General features: G+C 46.8%; 1 protein-coding gene across 3 annotated transcripts in view; it reads left to right on the top strand.

The window, feature by feature from the left end:
* The first annotated feature begins 1,067 nt into the window (after positions 1–1,067).
* oscp1b (organic solute carrier partner 1b) overlaps positions 1,068–15,111 on the top strand; it is a 47,993-nt gene continuing 33,949 nt past the window's right edge. For all 3 annotated transcript variants that reach the window (XM_068006403.1, XM_068006404.1, XM_068006401.1), the window contains exon 1: positions 1,068–1,257. In XM_068006403.1, the coding sequence (XP_067862504.1) occupies positions 1,146–1,257 (112 nt within the window). In that variant the 5' untranslated portion in view covers positions 1,068–1,145. The remainder of the gene's footprint in view (positions 1,258–15,111) is intronic.

Raw genomic sequence — 15,111 nt, 5'->3', positions numbered from 1 at the left:
CAGTGTATGGGGGTGGGGAGGAGCGGTGGCAGTTACAGTAATGGCTTACATACACTTAATAGTTTAAAATGCACCCTGTGGGTATCAGCCTTGGCTCAGTAGTAATGCTCTTGCCTGTGAGTCAGAGGGTCGTAGGTTCAGCCCCGACTCCTGGACTTGAGCACATAATCTAGGCTGACGCTTCAGGTGAGACGTTTTACCGAGGCCCCATCAACTCCCGCAGGCGGTCGTGAAAGATGCGGGGGCACTAGTTCAAAGAACAACAGGGGAGTTCTCCCCGGTGTCCTGGCCATAATTTATCCCTCAACCAACACCATCAAAACAGATTATCTGGTCATTATCTTGTTGCTGTTTGTAGGACTTAGCTGTGCGCTAATTGGCTGCCACGTTTCCCCATATTGGCTGTGCTTTGGAAGCGTTTTGGGATGTCCTAAGGAAGTGGAACATGCTATATAAACGCAAGTTCGCTCTTACTGATCCATCACTCCCGATCAGTATGCATCCCTGGGACCCCCCCTGCTTTGTGGTCAATGAGTAATGAAAGGTTTGCTCGCTCTTCATGGTTGAACAGCCTCCTGATACTCATTGTGTGGATCACAATCATAAATATTGTCCACTGGTGGGACCGTACCCCAACAGGAATCAGTGTCTTCAGGGCAGAGAGAGGAAGACAACGTATAAAAATAGACAACGCTGATGCTGCAATAATGGCCGCCAATGGTGGGGCGAAGGAAGTGGGGGATGCGCAAGAGGCCAGAGTTGGAGGAGTGCAGAGTTCTCGGGGGGTTGTAGGGCTGGAGGAGGTCACAGGGATAGGGAGGGGCGAGGCCATGGAGGGATTGGAAGATACGATGAGAATTTTAAAATCGAGGCGTTGGAGCCAGGATACGAGCAGCAGAGTTTTACAAACATCCAGACTCAAGACCTGGCCCGCCTGAGCTTAGAATTGGCAAAATAATCAAGGTGAGATTTATGGTCGGCTAAAAATAAATAGATGAACTTCCCATTCCCTTTAATTCCACCCGCCAGTGAGAGTGACGCTGATTGGTGATGCGGGAAGTACGTCACTGACCCTGGCAACAGGAGCGTCAAGGCAACGGGGGCCGGGGACCGGGGACCGAGGCCGCAGCACCCCCGGGCCGGACATGTCGCTGCGGACGCTGCCTCTGCTCTTCATTAACCTGGGCGGGGAGATGCTCTACATCCTCGACCAGCGTCTCCGGGCCCAGAACATCCCGAACGACAAGGCCAAGAAAGGTACCGGGCCCGCGGGCTGGGGCAGTAGGTGGGACCGGGGGCTCTGAGATGGACATCCTCCCCCGGGTCTGCAGTATGTGCCCACTCGCCTCACCCCCTTCCCCATCCACAGTATCCACCCAGCTCCCACTATTGCACTGAATTTGCAATCTGTCTGTCTTTGGTGCTGTTAGCAGTTGTGGAAGTGTCAGGGCCGGTATTTATGATCTGAAAGAGCCAAACAGATTGCAGCCCATTGAACAAATGGAGCTGAATTTATCTGAGTAAAATGCACCAAAGTAGGTTAAATCAATACGAATATGGTGGGGGGGGGGTCTTTCTCTTTTTTTAAAGGACAAGTATTGCTGTGTAAAGGTACTCCAAAACATTACACTGATATGTGCAATGGAGTTAATGCATCTCAGATTGCATCAGTTTCTGCATTGGGAAAATGTCTGTAACGGTTCCTGTTGCTGTATCTATGGACTCCAGGTTTACCCAGCATGGTGCCATTTGGAAATGGATTTGCATGCCTTTCCCAGTGGTTTATTTGGTAAAGGCTGTATGTTTGATCCTGGTGTTAGCTGGTAGGACTGCTCCAATTGGCTTCAGTGCCCCTGAGTTAGGGGGAAGAAAATCATCCCAGGCTCCTGCTCCTGATTGCTATCCATTAGCTTGTGGTGGAGAGTGCATGTCTGTGGGCGCTGGGCGAGGGGATGGGAGGGCTCAGATGTGTGTTCCCAGCATGTTCTGTTTTTATTTATGACTTCCGGCATTTCCAGTTGTAGCTTGCAGTCTCGGTGCGGCTGACCCTGAGAGTGGAAATGAGATGGAAGGCGTTCCAAAGGGGTAGCACAGCAGCACTGAGTGGGAACAGACACTGCAGAAGCATCCCCCAGTGAGTGGGGGGAGTGGGGGCGATGAGAAGAATAACTTGGATCTGGTCGGACACTGGCATCTCTTGGTGGCTGCCTCCTAACAGCACTGGTAGCAGCCTAGAAGCTGACCCGGACCCTCTTGGCTGTAGGTTTTAGAATTAATCCCAATAAAGTCACCATCAATACATATCTTCGTACTCTTCTCCTTGGAGAGCAATGTGAAGTAATGGAACGATTCGCAGGCTGATTAACTGTAGGGGTGGGATGGAGTGGTGGGTTTGGGTGGGGCGGGGGTTGTATCCGCACGTGAATATCAACTGTCTGGAGCAAACTTCAAACCCTGCACCTTCTGTCTCAGCTGTGGAAATGCTACCACTAAGCCAAAGGCTTATTCCACCCCGTTAAAGCAACGTGTTTTTAAAGCTAAAAGAAGGCAACTATTAAACAAAAAATTATTAAGCAGAGGATACAATTTTAAAGGATGTGATATACATTCACTTGTGACTGAGATACACCAGATGATACAATCACAAGCAAACACGAGTCAGTCTGTTGATGAAAGTAACCTCTGTTTACCATACCTTGTACAGCATCATTTTCCATTGCACTTTAGTTGCCATTTCTATCCATAGTGGCCTGAGAAACTATGACAGCAACATCAGAATAGTTCAATGTGCCAAAAGTGTCAAACGAGCCACCTGATTTCACCTCTAAAACCGATCCTGGAACAGTCAGGCTACAGTGTTATTTTAGTTGGGTTTTCCCCTGCTGGTTTTCTCCTCTTGCTCCTCCTCCAGGCTTCAGACTTGTGTTGGGGAAATGGTTGTGCTGGTGCCAGTGGCCCAAGTCATCACATGTGGTTCATTGGGACATCACAGCTGAGCTAGTCACTGACCCTACTTGGAAGTGTTATGGGTGCGAATGCCTTAAAGACAGGATCAAGCTTGGCTGCATCCTCTGCCCTCTCCTGGTCAAATACCTGGCTCACGTTATGAACGCCACTTGGGTGAGGCACAAGCGATCCACTGGCTGTGGAGGTGTACACGGTACAAGGTCCTGCCTTCAGGACAGGAGAGGCAACAGGAGAACCTTACAGCAACAAGAGGTAAATGAATAGCTAGATCCCGCTGTTCCACAGTCCCTCGGCAGTTGTCTGCTTAAGCGGTGTTGGCAATCAGATTGACCTTTCAAAAGCGAGCGGGGCTTGCACAAACCCAGAGTTGGTTGATGAAGGCCTAGCAGTTAAATATTGTAGGCCTGTAGGAATGAACTCTCCATGGAAAAGTGGAGAGGTGCACCACAGTCCTGAGCAAAAGCTGAAAAACCCGAGTGGAGAACGAAAGGGCATGCAGTGGGGTGGGGGAGGAGGGCAAGTTGGGCATGAAGAACTGTGAATTCCTCAGGGCTGTCACTAGGATAATGATAAGCATGTGAAATGTTGGCACTCTGTCCATTTGAACTGTGAAAACCTCAAAGCACAATTACAGATTCTGCCTTTTCAAGCGTGGGTTTAATTGTGAGAACATTTTGAACTTCAACAATCAATAACTGTAAAACCTCCTGTCTTTATTAAACAAAGTCTTGCTTCCAGTGAAGCAATATCTATATTTTGCTCTTTCTTCCCCTCTCTTTCCCCCGCCCCCCCCCCCCCCCCGCAATTTGTGTGTAACATCGGGGTGAAGTACTGGTCATTACAGGTCTGTCGTCGTGGGTGGGAGCAATTGAGGTGACAAATTCAGCATTTCAAACAACATTAAAAACAAAACAGGAAACGCTGGAGATACTCAGCAGGTCAGGCAGCATCTGTCGAGAAAATACCCCTTGCACCTTCTGTACCCTCGGTGTCAACCTATTACTTTTCTTTCACTAGACTCCTGGGCCACTGGAGCCTGCTCCACTTTGCCAGTTTTAAATGCTTCCCATTCCACTTACTGTTCCCCCTTTAGCTCATCTCGCACGCCGTGTCCCATATATGTCTTTTATTGCTCTCGTTATCTCTCCTGCGCATTATCACTTCTGCCTTTTTACCATTTCCTGATCCACACCGTACTTTACAAGTCATTCTATGTATTTCCTCTTTTTTTCCCTCCACTTTCCCTTGTTCTGTTCCTTCTTAAATGCTGTTCTTCTGGAATATGTTCCAGTTCTGAGGAAGGGTTTACACCTGAAACGTCACCTGACTCCTGTTTTCTTGATGGATGCTGCCTGACCTGTCAAGTGTCCCCAGCATTTTCTGTTTCAGATTTCGCGCACCTGCTGTATTTTGTTTTTTGTACAAACTACATTAATGTGTAAAGCCTTCAGAGTCACTCCTTCTAAAGCATATTGAGACTAACATAACACTAAATAAAGGTGGTGTCGCCACTCTTTGCTTAAAGTTTCCCAGTTAAATGGGTCCCCTTTTTTCCTGTTAGCCACAACACAAGCTGACGAACAACCTCCCATTTGCTCTGGTTTTACCTGCTTCTTCTTGGTACCCATTTGGTTGCTTTTTACCCTTTAAAGCACATTCACTTGACTTTTTCTATCTTTATTAAGCACTTTTAAAAATTGATTATCCAGAAACCACAATCCTTCCTTTGTTTTTCAGGCAATGTTGTCACTGGATGTATTTGCACCAGTACCTATGGGGCAAGAGATCAGCCAATACATTTAATACATTTTAATTCACCTCAAAGAAAGGAGGGTGCAATTTAAGACATATGATTGGAGGAAACTGCAGAGAAAAGGTGGGGGGATTTATAAATAAGGATGAGGATTTTTGAATTCAATGTATTGGGGTTAGGGAGCCAAGGGAGGTTGGTGAGGATAGGCGTAATGGACGATTGGGACTTTGTGCAGGATAGGATTGGAACACCAATACTTCACCTTTGTATTACACAGTTCATATTCTCCAAACACAATACAAATTTGCAAGGACAAAATCTAGAATTGTACTGCTTGTGTTTTTCACAGTTCAAATTGACTTAACTGTGACAATTTCATGTGCTTTTACTGATTTTTTTTATTATTCGTTCATGGGATGTGGGTGTCGTTGGCAAGGCCAGCATTTATTGCCCATCCCTAATTGCCCTTGAGAAGGTGGCGGTGAGCCACCTTCTTGAACCACTGCAGTCCATGTGGTGAAGGTTCTGCCACAGTGCTGTTAGGTAGGGAGTTCCAGGATTTTGACCCAGTGACGATGAAGGAACGGCGATATATTTCCAAGTCGGGATGGTGTGTGACTTGGAGGGGAACGTGCAGGTGGTGTTGTTCACTTGTGCCTGCTGCCCTTGTCCTTCTAGGTGGTACAGGTCGCGGGTTTGGGAGGTGTTGTCAAAGAAGCCTTGGTGAGTTGCTGCAGTGCATCCTGTGGATGGTACACACTGCAGCCATGGTGCACCGGTGGTGAAGGGAGTCAATGTTTAGGGTGGTGGATGGGATGCCAATCAAGCGGGCTGCTTTGTCCTGAATGGTGTCGAGCTTCTTGAGTGTTGTTGGAGCTGCACTCATCCAGGCAAGTGGAGAGTATTCCATCACACTCCTGACTTGCGCCTTGTAGATAGTGGAAAGGCTTTGAGGAGTCAGGAGGTGAGTCACTTGTCGCAGAATACCCAGCCTCTGACCTGCTCTTGTGGCCACAGTATTTGTGTGACTGGTCCAGTTAAGTTTTTGGTCAATGGTGACCCCCCAGGATGTTGATGGTGGGGGATTCGGCGATGGTAATGCCGTTGAATATCATGGGGAGATGGTCATTGCCTGGCACTTGTCTGGCACGAATATTATTTGCCACTTATCAGTCCAAGCCTGGATGTTGTCCAGGTCTTGCTGCATACGGGCACGGACTGCTTCGTAATCTGAGGGGTTGCGAACGTTACCTGCTTGTCTGCAACTCCCTGAGGAGCCGCAACGGCGGCAAAACCGGTCGGAGCAGTTCCATGAAGGAACGGTGGATGGTACTTAAAGCTGGAGGACAAGGTGCAGTCAGGAGTAGCCAAGAAGGAACACTGGATGATGCCTAAAGCTACTGAAATTTTAGTTGCAGCACTGCATTATCCTGCATTGCTCAATTTACCCCAGTACTCTTGCCCTTGTCCTAACGGCTGGTTATAGAAGGTATTGGTGATGCCATGAGCCAAAGAGCAATGCATGGACTCAGTGAGGCCGAAGGAGAGGGGACAAAATTTAGCAAAAAGGGATTTTGGGGTGGGTAGAGAAAACGAGTACTAATCTATATTGCAAAAATATCTCGTTGCACATTGCTTCCTGCCCTAATAATCTGTGAAATATAAATCACCAGGATACTGTAGGTTGTAAATAATTGTAATTACTTTTTAAAAAAGCATTGTCACTTTCTTTTCTTGTGCATCTTGTAGATGATTGGCCAGAGGCAGACCGAAAACGAGGTATTGTACTTTGTTCCATTTAGCTGTGTAGTTGCACACTGTGCTGCTCTACCTCACGTGTCCTTACAAATAGGCACATAGCATCACAGAAAAAATATTACCCCACCCCCGCCTCAGCCCTGGACTTTCTCTTTGTTTCAGTGCGAGAGGACAAGGCTGATGGTCATGAGAAAGCAAATCCCTTTATCGTTCGGCTTTGAAAGTAGAATAGAACTAATGCACTAATCACGCCAGTGAGCTACTGCACAGGGGAGTCCATGGTCATCTGTCTGTCCCTCATCAGTTGTGAGATGGGTGCAGTTACATTTTGGTGAGGTCCACTGGTCTCTGAGATGCAATGCTGAGACTCACAGTGGTTTCATGTAACAACAGCACTTCGTCATCGAGAAATGGGCTCCTGAAACACAGTATCATGCTCATCCGATTGGTGAAGGTGCATCTTTCGGAGAAAGGCAGACTTCCTGGTGCTTGGAGATTCATGAAGAAAACCAGAATATGTGATGCTAGCCCAGTGAAAATGTGCATTAGATCCTTTAGATAAGGAGCCAGTCCTGCTGTTTGTGTACACCTGTACACTGAAATTATAAATGCAAAATTCGAGGGAATGGATTATAAACCGGTGGGATTTCTGATCCATCTAGTCTCATCAGAGATGAGAGTGGGAGGGAAAAATTACTTTTAAACTTCCATTTTTGAGCTCCTGCAACCCCTCACCAAAGCTTCAAGCCTAAATTTAAAGAGTGGAGTTTGCACTACTGAAGTGCCACTGCTAGATGCCCCTCGTGTACTTCTTTACAAAGCATGTTGCGGATGCCTGGTAGTATTTCGGTACTTTCAGATCGTGCTGCTCTCTGTCCCGTTCCCATGTGAAGGTGGCTTCCTTCAGTGGGCAAATAACAGTTTGTGGAATGAAACCTATAATGGTTGTCTTTATAGAATCTTTTCCTTTCTTCTCCCTCCCCAAAAGCGTACTGTAAAAATATTGTAAAACTGATATAATTTATGTCTAAATAGACTAGTCATTTTTCCCTCCTCTGCAGGGACACATTTAGCTTTGTGAAAATGCGGATAATTATGGACAGCCTCATGCTGTCCATAATTATCCGCATTATGGACAGACTTCATGCAAGGAATTAGTAACCTAGTGAAACATCTTATCTTAATCATGGCTGAGTGATGTATTGTGACAAGTGTAACGTAGTCCAAATGTGATGAGTTCAGGTCAAGATCATTTCATTTTCAGGTTTCAATTTCACACTGCTGGGGCACAATCCACATCCCCAAGAGATTCTGGCCAATTTACAGACACTGAGGAGGCTGCTTCTCTGCCTGGAGCCATTGTCTAATATAAATGCTGTAATAATTTAACTTGTTGCCCCAATAATTTTCCTTGCAAGCACATAAGGCAAGAGGGCTGCACTGATTTGTCAGAAGATAGCAATTCCTTTTGCGGTGTCTCTGTCCGTGCAAGAGTAACAGCTATTATAGCTTAACTAGGAGTAAACTGCTTCTGTCAATGGAAAATGGTGACATTTTCACACCCTCATTGAAAGTATTATTTTATTCACAGTACCCTTTAAAATCTTCTTGTAATGGAGTTTCCCTTTGTTAGCGCAGTTGGTGTGCATACCGCCTAGTCTCTGGTTTGCACTGAGCCAGTTGATCTCAGCCAGGACGGCTTCATGAGTGCTCCAATTGGCCTCCGTGCCATTTGAGGTAGGAATGGGAAAAATCAGCCTGGATGGCTGACCCTGACTGTTCTGTCGAGCACGTGGAGGTGCATGTGTGTGGGTTTTTGGTGGGGACATGATAACCTCTGCTGTGATGCTCACTATGGTCAAATAGCTTGTTCACAGTAGTGGTTTGGGTCAACAGTAAGGCTCTCTGTAGTATAGTCAAAGCTACTGATGCTGTCATTTCTATTACCAGACATTTGAGCACAGACATCTGTGCATTTGAAACTTTTGCGCCTGAAGTTAGAATCATCGAATCTTACAGCACACAAGACCGTTCAGCCCACTGTGCCTGTACCGGCTCTTTGAAAGAGCTTTCCAATTAGTCCCACTCCCCTGCTCTTTCCCCATAGCCCTGCAAATTTTTCCTTTTTAAGTATTTATCCAATTCCCTTTTGAAAGTCACTATTGAATCTGCTTCCACTGCCCTTTCAGGCAGTGAATTCAGATTATAACAGCTCATTGAGTAAAAACATTTCTTCTCATCTCCCCCCTGACTGTTTTGCCAATTATCTTAAATCTGTGTCCTCTGGTTACCGACCCTCCTGCCAGTGGAAACAGTTTCTCCCTATTTACTCCACCAAAACCCCTTATAATTTTGAACACTCCTATTAAATCCCCTTCTCTGCTGTAAGGAGAACAATCCTAGATTCTCCAGTCTCTCCACGTCACTGAAGTCCCTTATCCCTGGCACCATTCTAGTAAATCTCCCCTGCACCCTCTCCAACGCCTTGACATTCTTTCTAAAGTTGTTTGTGATCATGATTCGCTTTCTGGATGCCAGACCTTTCTCAATGGATGGCGAACATCTATACAGGCCGGAAAATAGATAATTCTTTTGCCGATCTGTATGTAGGGGGACTGAGTGGTCGGGCCTGTACCAGTGGACTGGGCACTTGGCCTGCCCATCCCAGAATAGAAGACCACTTTTTCCTTGAGCTACCAGGTGCTGCTGCCTCCAATTGCCTTTTTAAAAATTCATTCTTGGGATATTTTTCAAGCAGAAAACAAATTTACAGAATTAACAGAAGTAGACTGGAGCACATTGCACAGCTATAAATCTGGAAGAAGGAGTAGCACTGTTGAAATATAGAACAGCAATCAAAAGCATGGATGTAAGGGGAAATGTTAGAAATCAGTAATGATAGGAATAACACAGCAGTTATTGCCCACTGCTTTCAACAAGGAGTTCAAAGTGAGCAGATAGAGAGTTGTGCCGGCTGGGAAAGAGATGTTGCAGGAATTTGTGATGTGTGACAATCCTGGGAGGGAGTATCAGAGATAGTGGTCAAACATGGGACAAATGCAAAATATGTTGCAGGCTAAACAAATAATATTTACATATTAAATAATATGTAAATATATTGGAACTAGGCAACATCTTCAAAAGGGAATGGGATATATATTTGAAAAGGAAAAATTTGCAGGGCTATGGGGAAGGAGTGGGAGAGTGGGACCAATTGAATAACTTTCAAAGAGTTGGCACAGGCACGATGGGCCGAATTACCTGCTTTTGTGCTGTAAGATTCCATGATTCCAAATAGAAGGGAGGTGTGACAATACACACAACTTTGTAAAGGTAATCAGTGACTGCATCTTAACACAACAGGTGAAGCAGAATACATGAATAGGCACTATATTGGATCTCCTTAGCCTTGAAACAGATCAGCAAATTTGCTGCACTGCTTTCTCATGTCTACTTTAGCTGGTGCCATCACTTCTGTTCAAGGCCTTTTGGAGGCTGGAGACTGGTAATGCACAGTTTTGTAGCATTTCCGTTGAGTAGACCTGGTCCCTCACAAACCAGAGGTGGCCCTTTTACCAGTTCTTGCAGAAGCTAAAATGGTTCAGATCTAAGAACCAACAATTAATACCAGTGGAATAAGCTGTCTACTGCAACATGTCTGTGCAAGCAGAAAAAAGTCATACCCAGGGCAAAATCTGTTGCAGGCAAAAACACCATCGTATTTACACATTAAAGAATACGTAGATGTATAGGAACTAGGCAACACTTAAATACAAGTCAATATTGTACATACACTGAATGGAAAAGACCTCTTTTGCCAAGCACATTCCGATTCCTAAAATTGATTTTTTTGAATTCAGTGCTGTTAAACGCTGCTATATAATGCTTAGGGGCAGCATACAATAACTTTATCAGAATTTTTATCTGTGCCTGAAATCCTGCAATCTTCATTTGCATTTCAAGCACATTGTCGCCAGTCAGATACTGGATCAAAGAAAGCCTTTTGGCTGCCGTTGACAAATTTGCATTGGTTTGCCACTTCAAAATTAAGAGAACAGAATCCATTTCTAATGTGGATCACAGTAAATATATTTAGGTACCAAGCTAACAAAACAACATTGCTACTTTTGTCACATTCAGCTGCACAGGTTTTTTTTTAATTATTCGTTCATGGGATGTGGGCGTCGCTGGCAAGGCCAACATTTATTGCCCATCCCTAATTGCCCTTGAGAAGGTAGTGGTGAGCCGCCTTCTTGAACTGCTGCAGTCCGTGTGGTGAAGTTTCTCCCACAGTGCTGTTAGGTAGGGAGTTCCAGGATTTTGACCCAGCGACGATGAAGGAACGGCGATATATTTCCAAGTCGGGATGGTGTGTGACTTGGAGGGGAACGTGCAGGTGGTGTTGTTCCCATATGCTTGCTGCCCTTGTCCTTCTAGGTGGTAGAGGTCGCGGGTTTGTGAGGTGCTGTCGAAGAAGCCTTGGCGAGTTGCTGCAGTGCATCCTGTGGATGGTACACACTGCAGCCACAGTGCGCCAGTGGTGAAGGGAGTGAATGTTTCGGGTGGTGGATGGGGTACCAATCAAGCCGTCTGCTTTATCCTGGATGGTGTCGAGCTTCTTGAGTGTTGTTGGAGCTGCACTCATCCAGGCAAGTGAAGAGTATTCCATCACAGTCCTGACTTGTGCCTTGTAGATGGTGGAAAGGCTTTGGGGAGTCAGGAGGTGAGTCACTCACCGCAGAATACCCAGCCTCTGACCTGCTCTTGTAGCCACAGTATTTATGTGACTGGTCCAGTTAAGTTTCTGGTCAATGGTAACCCCCAGGATGTTGATGGTGGGGGATTCGGCGATGGTAATGCCGTTGCATGTCAAGGGGAGGCGGTTAGATTCTCTCTTGTTGGAGATGTCATTGCCTGGCACTTGTCCGGCGCGAATGTGACTTGCCACTTAACAGCCCAAGCCTAGATGTTGTCCAGGTCTTGCTGCATGCGGGCACGGACTGCTTCATTATCTGAGGGGTTGCGAATGGAACTGAACACTGTGCAATCATCAGCAAACATCCCCATTTCTGACTTTATGATGGAGGGAAGGTCATTGTTGAAGCAGCTGAAGATGGTTGGGCCCAGGACACTGCCCTGAGGAACTCCTGCAGCAGTGTCCTGGGGCTGAGATGATTGGCCTCCAACAACTACTACCATCTTCCTTTGTGCTAGGTATGATTCCAGCCACTGGAGAGTTTCCCCCCTGATTCCCATTGACTTCAATTTTACTAGAGCTCCTTGGTGCCACACTCGGTCAAATGCTGCCTTGATGTCAAGGGCAGTCACTCTCACCTCACCTCTGGAATTCAGCTCTTTTGTCCATGTTTGGACCAAGTCTGTAATGAGGTCTGGAGCCGAGTGGTCCTGGCGGAACCCAAACTGAACATCGGTGAGCAAGTTATTGGTGAGTAGGTGCCGCTTGATAGCACTGTCGACGACACCTTCCATCACCTTGCTGATGATTGAAAGTAGACTGATGGGGCGGTAATTGGCCGGATTGGATTTGTTCTGTTTTTTATGGACAGGACATACCTGGGCAATTTTCCACATTATCCGGTAGATGCCAGTGTTGTAGCTGTACTGGAACAGTTTGGCTAGAGGAGGGGCTAGTTCTGGAGCACAAGTCATCAGCACTACAACCGGGATGTTGTCGGGGCCCTAGCCTTTGTTGTATCCAGTGCACTCAGCCATTTCATGATATCACGTGGAGTGAATCGCATTGGCTGAAGACTGGCTTCTGTGATGGTGGGGATATCGGGAGGAGGCCGAGATTGATCATCCACTCGGCACTTCTGGCTGAAGATGGTTGCAAATGCTTCAGCCTTGTCTTTTGCACTCGTGCTGGACTCCGCCATCATTGAGGATGGGAATGTTTACAGAGCCTCCTCCTCCTGTTAGTTGTTTAACTGTCCACCACCATTCATGACTGGATTTGGAGGGACTGCAGATCTTCGATCTGATCCATTGGTTGTGGAATCGCTTAGCTCTGTCTATAGCACGTTGCTTCTGCTGTTTAGCATGCATGTAGTCCTGTGTTGTAGCTTAACCAGGTTGATACCTCATTTTTAGGTATGCCTGGTGCTGCTCCTGGCATGCTGTTCTACAGTCCTCATTGAACCAAGGTTGATCCCCGGCTTGTTGGTAATGGTAGAGTGAGGAATATGCCGGGCCATGAGGTTACAGATTGTGCTGGAATACAAATCTGCTGATGGCCCACAGCACCTCATGGATGCCCAGTTTTGAGCTGCTAGATCTGTTCCGAATCTATCCCATTTAGCACTGTGGTAGTGCCACACAACATGTTGGATGGTGTCCTCGGTGCGAAGATGGGACTTGGTCTCCACAAGGACTGTGCGGTGGTCACTCCTACCAATACTGTCATGGACAGATGCATCTGCAACAGGTAGATTGGTGAGGATGAGGTCAAGTAAGTTTTTCCCTTGTGTTGGTTCATTCGCCACCTGCCGCAGGCCCAGTCTGGCAGCTATGTCCTTCAGGACTCGGCCAGCTCGGTCAGTTATGGTGCTACCGAGCCACTCTTGGTGATGAACATTGAAGTCCCCCACCCAGAGTACATTCTGTGCCCTTGCTAACCTCAGTGCTTCCTCCAAGTGGTGCTCAACATGGAGGAGGACTGATTCATCAGCTGAGGGAGGCGGTAGGTTGTAATCAGCAGGAGGTTTCCTTGCCCATGTTTGACTTGATGCCATAAGATGTCATGGGGTCCAGAGTCAATGTTGAGGACTCCCAGGGCCACTCCCTCCTGACTGTATATCACCGTATCGCCACCTCTGGTCGGTCTGTCCTGCCGGTGGGACAGGACATACCCAGGGATGGTGATGGAAGAGTCTTGGACATTGGCTGAAAGGTATGATTCTGTGAGTATGGCTATGTCAGGCTGTTGCTTGACTAGTCTGTGGGACACCTCTCCCAATTTTGGCACAAGTCCCCAGATGTTAGTGAGGAGGACTTTGGAGGGTCGACTTTTAAGTGGAGATCTAATGGCAGCTTGCAAGGCCCACAATAATTTTGGTCTCCAATGCCGTCAGTTCTCCGAAGATCAGGACTTGCGTGCCCACTATCAGTGCCACACCCTCAGTGTAATAGTGGCATTTGTGTTTGATGTTTTGCCAGAACTGGTCAGTGGGCAAACATTTGGGCTCAGATGCACAGTTAGACTTGACATTGCATTAAAGGCTAAATCCTGAAAAAACAACCAAGATCAGCCCTTAACATGGGAAACTTTACAGTCGTGAGTGGAACTCCAGGATGGATTCAGTGAGACACAGACTAGAAAGTAACATTGAAAAAATAATTTAGGCAATGAATGTGGAAAGAACCTAAACATTTGAGGACAAGGAGAAACATCGTATTACCTAAGACCACAGTGACTGAATGAGGAGGTCAAAAATAACAAAGGCCAAGTAGAAATACTGATCATATGGACTCAACTGAGGCTCCAAATTTGTCCCCCTGATTAATTAAAATAAAATAGGTGGGCTACCAGCGCTACTCTGACTCTTCATTGACAGCTCGCCTAATGGACGGCATCAATGTTGCGTGTTGTTGACACCATTTAAAGGCAGCCTGGACCTCTTAAAGAGGAGGTGCATTTTGGCTGCAGGCAACTATAACTGACGATTGTGGACAATAGAAGCTGCAAGAACCCGCCGTTTTTCTGACACTGCGTTAGAGCTTTTGGTGGAGGAGGTTGGCAAGTGAAGGGACATCTTCTTTCCACTAGGCCTGCAGGAAGACACCAAGATATGCTGCCTAGCATGAGTGGGCAGAGGTGGCGGAATGGGTCAGTGCCAGAAATGTCACCCCCGCCCCCCTCCCCCACCAAGGAATTGCAGAAAGAAATTCAATGACCTCACATAGATAGCTTAGGTAAGTCTCCTCACTCATACCTCTTTCTGCTTAGCCTTGCGCTACCTCTTGCCCCAGCACTCAAAACCCTTCCCTCCTCAGATTAACAGCACTTTCCTCCAATCAGTGCAGCACACTTCACTCCACCTCCTTCTGCTCCTACTACAGCACTCTGTACCTACCAATCTCCTCGCTATTACTTCCTTCATCTCCTCACACCTCTGCCATCTTTCACACACCAGCAAAACTATTCTACCCTGACATTCACATCCTTAAAAACTTCTCGCTACTCCAACACTGACACACTTGCTTCTTTCTTGCAGGGCGAGATCGCACACAATAACAGGGAGCAGGCAGCCACAGGAGGAGGGCCATTGTTCATCCATGTGTTGTCCCCACTTGAAGAGCAGGACATCGTGGGCAGGGGGTGTGTCAGGAGCATGGCGTCTGGCGAAGCTAGAGGACAAGTCCTGCAGGTTTTTAAACCACCTTCCCCTCCTTCCCTTCTCGCTTAAATCTGACCCTCACACACAATGCACGATAAATTGCTGCTGCTTTCAGAAGCCACTCATCTGTCTGTGCTTATCCCTACCACTAAATGCTAACTCTTGTCCCTTTCTTCCATTTCAGGCCCAGAAGCTCCACATAGCGCTCGGGGAGCAGAAGAAGAAGAAGAAGAGGGCAGCACTGCAGAACAGGAAGCATCACTTGACCTTACACTT

This window comes from Heptranchias perlo, chromosome 26 (genome assembly GCF_035084215.1).
Source record: "Heptranchias perlo isolate sHepPer1 chromosome 26, sHepPer1.hap1, whole genome shotgun sequence".
Lineage (NCBI taxonomy): Eukaryota > Metazoa > Chordata > Chondrichthyes > Hexanchiformes > Hexanchidae > Heptranchias > Heptranchias perlo.
The sequence above is the reverse complement of the archived record's forward strand: the minus strand, read 5'-3'. Positions and strand labels throughout refer to the sequence as shown.